This window comes from Phaethon lepturus, unplaced genomic scaffold, assembly GCF_000687285.1.
Source record: "Phaethon lepturus isolate BGI_N335 unplaced genomic scaffold, ASM68728v1 scaffold44038, whole genome shotgun sequence".
In the NCBI taxonomy this organism is placed as follows: Eukaryota; Metazoa; Chordata; class Aves; order Phaethontiformes; family Phaethontidae; genus Phaethon; species Phaethon lepturus.
Genome location: NW_010557692.1, coordinates 416 through 5,790, shown reverse-complemented (window position 1 = coordinate 5,790; position 5,375 = coordinate 416). Strand labels below are relative to the sequence as shown.

Sequence of the window (5,375 nt, the reverse complement as noted above, 5' to 3'; positions counted from 1 at the left end):
CGGCTCCAGCGAGGGAGAGGGTGGTAATAAAAGCAGTGCTTTGCTCTGGTTTTGTTCCCATCACCTTCCTCTGGTTAGTAAAATAAACTGCTTTTCTGCTGGGGGATGCTTCCCCCCTCTGCCCCACAAAACCTCGGCTGTGGGGAGGTGAAGCCTTCCCGGTGGCCTGGCACAGCACAGTGGGAATATCTGGGAAGTGCCTAAACCTGAACTCCTCCGTTACTAAAAATCAGCTTCCCAGGAAGAATCTGTCATATGCAGAAAAATGGTTCTTTTTTTTCACTCAGACCAGTTTTAGACTGCACAGAAAGCTCTTTTTTCTGAGCGTGTGGGTATGTGTTAAGCTTGGCTTTATTTGTTATTATCTAATGTTATTACTAGATATGGAAATAAAATAAAGTCTTATTCTACTGACCAGCTAACTTTTAATTAACTATGTAATACCCTCTACTGAGGCAGGAGAGCAGGGCTGTTACCCATGGCACGGTGCAGAATGGGGATGAAGCAACGCCTGCAGACCAGCCGTACCAATTTTACCCTGTCTCCCACCACCGTGACTGTAAATGGTGCCAGTAATGATGCTTTCATGGTCTTCATCAGAATGGTCCTGAGATCTGGGCCTAATTAGAAAACAGTGATTGTTTGTGCAAGGAGAAATTGTTGGAAGCATCACTAACGAGCTAGACTCTGACTCCTATTTGATGAAGACGAGGGGACACATGATTGGACATGGAAATGTCTGTTTTCAGTAACATTGATAACCAGCCTTCCCCCCCATCTGTAGGCTTACCACTCAACTTTAATGGACTCCGACACCAAGCTAATTGGGAATATGGCGCTGTTACCCATCAGAAGCCAGTTCAAAGGCCCAGCACCTCGTGAAAGTAAGTTTATAATAATCTCTGAAAACCTGCCTGTGTATAGCTCATCATCTCACGGTTTGCTCCAAGCCAGCCCTAGCACGAGTGAGGAGAGGAGTCATGGGTTGGAAATGGAGTGCTTTGTAGTTAATAGAGGAGGAAAAAAGTTCTCAAATACTTAAACTGTGCAAAGCACAGAAAATAATCATAGATAAATATGCACCATGCTCCAGCTAAATCAGCTGTTTAAATTAAAGCCTATGGTTACTGGTCTTGCGCTTCCTCCTCTGTCTTACTGTGCTCTTCAGTAGGTTTTGAGGAGGACATGGCAGTGTGAACCCTCTGCTGTCAGAGGAAGCGGAGGTTTAGCAACAGAGCACTTAAGCTTTGTGGCTGTGTCTGAAGACACTCAGCTGCTCTGAAGGACGAGGAGTACGATAGGCAGCACTTCAGGGTCGGGGGCTTCAAAAATTAAAATGAAACATCCCAACAGGAACGCAAATGAAATCAGGCATCTCAACAGGGTCCAAGTCAGCCTGGTAAGGATTCCCTTTCAGCACGTGAAGTAGCACTTCCTAGGCATGATACCCTCCAGTAGTGTGGCAGTTCAGTTTGAGAAGGGAAATAAAAAGGAAATGTTTCTGGGTTTTAGCAGTCTTGGATGGTAGCAAAAGCACATGAAAGTCACAAGCTTGCCACTATGTGTTCTGCTCACCCTCCCTTTTTTTTGAAGAGGGTAAATAAATTTGTGTGATTGTGGTGTTAATGCTTTCTCCAAAAACTTTTTTGTGTCCTGAGAAGACTTTTATGCCGTTAAAACTCTGCTGAGTTACTCAATCGGTAGAAAAGTGGGGAACCGCTGAATTGCTGCCATTTGTGAGAAAGTGAGAAATCATAGGAGAAGAGGCAGTTAAAGCTCCTGCTAAGAGTAGGAAGGATAAATATTATGGTCTGAGCTCACCAGCGCTTTACACAGCAATGTCTGTTTTCTGTTACATAGTGCTGTCTTCCTGCTTTTTGTAAATATCAAGGTTTTGCCTTTGCGGTAATCCTTATTATCCTTGTATTTCAGTGAGTAAAAGTTAAGAGCAAATGTAGTATAATGGTGCACTGTTTAACTCTGTATTTCTTTTTTGTTAGCTAAGGACACAGATATTATAGATGAAGCCATCTACTACTTCAAAGCTAATGTTTTCTTCAAAAATTATGAAATTAAGGTAATCTTTTGAGATACTGTGCATATAGTAGTTCTTTGGAGGGTTGGTGCTGTGAATATAAATTTATTTTCAATTAAATAATTCTACTAGATAAGAAAAACTCCCCTTCCTCCCACTTAATTTTTAATGTTGGGTACATGTCATGAATTGCAAGTCCCTCTCTCGTGGAGAAACTGTAGGCCAAAATGGCTTGAACTCATTCCTGTTTCAAACTTTTATCAGTTCCATAAAGTCTCCCTTAATCTAAGAGTGGCTGGGCTCTGTGCTTGCTCTTGTTTTGCAGAATGAGGCTGACAGAACGCTGATCTACGTAACCCTCTACATTTCAGAGTGCTTGAAGAAGCTGCAAAAGGTAATAAAAGTGAATTTCTGTGCAGGAGGGAACTGAGTCTGTTATGGGGATTGTACTTGGGAAGGGGTTTGCTGATATTCTTCTCCCAGTGGCACAAATAATCCTGTTCAGCCCAGTCCTGGTTGTCTGAGCCACAGATATTCTAAGGCTGTGGATCTCCAAAGAGGCGTGTTGCTATTCTTGATGAGTTTTTATGTGTTAGAGATTGGTAATATATATGGGTCTAACACTCCATCAGCTTTTGTTTCTAACTATTAATCCATTATTTGCCTGGTTCTTCCAGTGTAACTCCAAAGGCCAAGGAGAGAAAGAAATGTACACACTGGGAATCACTAACTTCCCAATCCCTGGAGAGCCTGGCTTTCCACTTAATGCCATTTACGCCAAACCTGCCAACAAGCAGGAGGAAGGTAAGGCTAATCCGGGACCTCTGAGGCTTTCTTGGGCTTGTACTTTACCAGCTGCATTTTTGTGACTGCAACTAGAACAAGTACCTTTAAAACTGAATCTTCTAGATCTGGAGTTCTGTCTTCTGAGGGCAACAGAAGCTGGATTTTCTGACCTCAGGGGCCCAGTGACTCCCTTGGATTAATAGGAGTCTGAATCTGCCTTTTGCATCAACATAATCACTAGCTAAACCCTGTAACAGAGCCCAAGCCAACTACTGCATGGGCAGAATAGGAAACCCACAATAATGAGTAAAAGTAAATGAGCTAAAAAACCAAGTTTGGACGATCCTTTTTACTGGTTCAAGTATCATAAAAATCCCAGCTGTGTCTGTAAGTTGAGCAAACCAACTCAGCCGGCTGATGAGTACCTGCAGATGTGAAAACCCACTTTCTGCTTCAAGCAGTGATCTCTGATGCTTCCCTGTTAAATTCAGTTTGGCTTTTTGCTCCCTCAGTTTACACTGTTTTTTCCTGTGCTGTCTTTCAGAGGTGATGAGGGCCTACCTGCAGCAGCTGAGGCAAGAAACTGGTCTTCGCCTTTGTGAAAAAGTATTTGATCCTCAAAGCGACAAGCCTAGTAAGGTAAGAGCTTGGTGCAGTCATCACAGATTTAATGAGAGGCTTGGTGTGTTTTTTCAGAAATGTGTGGAGAGAAGTAGGATGATGGGGTAAAGGATCAGGTGTGGGCAACTTTGCCACAAGCTTCCCTGGTTTAACAAGGGTAATGAAATAGCAGGCTGCAAGTTATCAATAAATTTGATCTGTAATGTGGTAAGACAGCAAATGCCAATTTGGGTTACTTTAAAAAGCAGGGCAGTAATAAGAGGTGTCTGGTTCAACTCTTCAAAGTATTGCACATTTGCTGTTGGCTAGGTTTTCAAATGGAAATTCACAAGCTGTTTATCTTCCCAAGAGGTTCTGATTTGATAGCTTCTTTGAAGTAAACCATTTTGCCTCATATCCAGATTAGAAAAAAAAAGCTAATCAATGCATGAATTACCTCCTGACTGTTCATAAGTTTCATGTGCAAATGTGACTGCATTTAATACTGAAATTATTTAGGCTAATCTAGTTTCAAAGGCATAGCTTTCTGATGCATCCCTTGTTTATAATTATAGTGAAACAAGTATATTGGAATAAACAGTAAAAATAAAGTAATAGAAATAACAAAGTAAAATGTCCTGCTTTAATTGAGTCCTATATTATTAATTCATTGTGTCCATTCCTATCATCTTGTTCTAAATTCCAGTAGAAACCAGTGTGGAAAACTCTTATGTGCCCAAATGGACCCTTAACATTTGTTATTTGTCAGAAGTTGAATACTTTGGAGTCACTATTTTGCTTATTCCATGGAAACCGCTTTTGCATATTTTCTGACTTTGTACTTCCTTCTGCAGTGGTGGATCTGCTTTGTGAAGAGGCAGTTCATGAACAAGAGTCTGTCAGGTCCTGGGCAGTGAAGAGGCAAAGTAGCAACAACATTAAACATTGCCACAGCAAGGTGTTTAAGTATTTTGCCTTTGTTTTGGATACATTTTGTACCAAGGAAGAATTAAGTGCTTATGAAAAAACAAACAAAAAAAAAAAACAACAAACCAGTCAATGAGGGATAGAGGGAGGGAGAAGAAAAACAATTTGCGTAGTATAAGCAAATATTATTAAGCTGGTGCTTAATAAGTGATTTCTAACATGCTGTTTCAGATGCAAGCTGCTTTATTATCAGTGGCTACAGCTAGCATTTAAAACAGGGCTTGTATTTAAGTGAAAAAATGGGGTTGCTTGTGGGGCAGGGGGAGCTGTGTAATTGCTCTACTGGCTAGAGTCTCAGTATCGTATGTCCACAGAAAACATACCTCTCACGCTGTGTTGTCCAGTGCAGTGATTTTTACATTGTTTTCAATAAACTTAGCTTGTAATTAATGTGGTAACTACTTTCTGTCTTTATGGATAGCCTTCAAAGAAATCGGGGGGGGGGGTGGTGTCTGAAAAGACCATCATTATTGTGTAGTGGTAAACAGTAGGAAGTGAATCACTCCCACTGAAAACCAGGGATTAATACAGGGGCTGTAGTTTGCAGCAACGCACCTGGTTATTTAGCAGGCCTGCCTTCGCAGAGCAGTGTTCCACTGTATTAAAACACCTTCAGAGGGTAACGCAGACAGATTACATACAGCTTAGTCTGAGGCTGCCTTTGTGATGGCAAATTCAGTCCAACCCAACCATCGCACGATAATGGCAAAAATTGACCGTTTTGATCAGTCAGATGGCTTCTTGAAGAACTGCAGATCCAAGTTTGGTTTATTCCGCGCTCTTTCCTTCATGGCAATACTTGTTTCGCTGTCACCATACCACACCAACACACTTTCTGTGTTCCTTGGTCTGAAGCCCAGTGCTAGAAAGGTTTTGCTGCATGGCATGTTTGTCTGCATTCCTCTCCAGACAGCACTGGTAGCGTGGACAAACTGAAAGTTCCCTCTGCTTTGATTTGCAGTACTAG

General features: G+C 41.7%; 1 protein-coding gene across 1 annotated transcript; it reads left to right on the top strand.

The window, feature by feature from the left end:
• Window positions 1-765: 765 nt before the first annotated feature.
• Window positions 766-4,806, top strand: ARPC3 (actin related protein 2/3 complex, subunit 3, 21kDa). The gene is made up of 6 exons (XM_010292832.1): window positions 766-884; window positions 2,001-2,077; window positions 2,361-2,429; window positions 2,713-2,839; window positions 3,366-3,460; window positions 4,276-4,806. Exons 1-6 carry the CDS (start codon window positions 803-805, stop codon window positions 4,336-4,338), a joined length of 513 nt encoding a protein of 170 aa, XP_010291134.1. The 5' UTR covers window positions 766-802; the 3' UTR covers window positions 4,339-4,806.
• The last annotated feature ends 569 nt before the right edge of the window (window positions 4,807-5,375 follow it).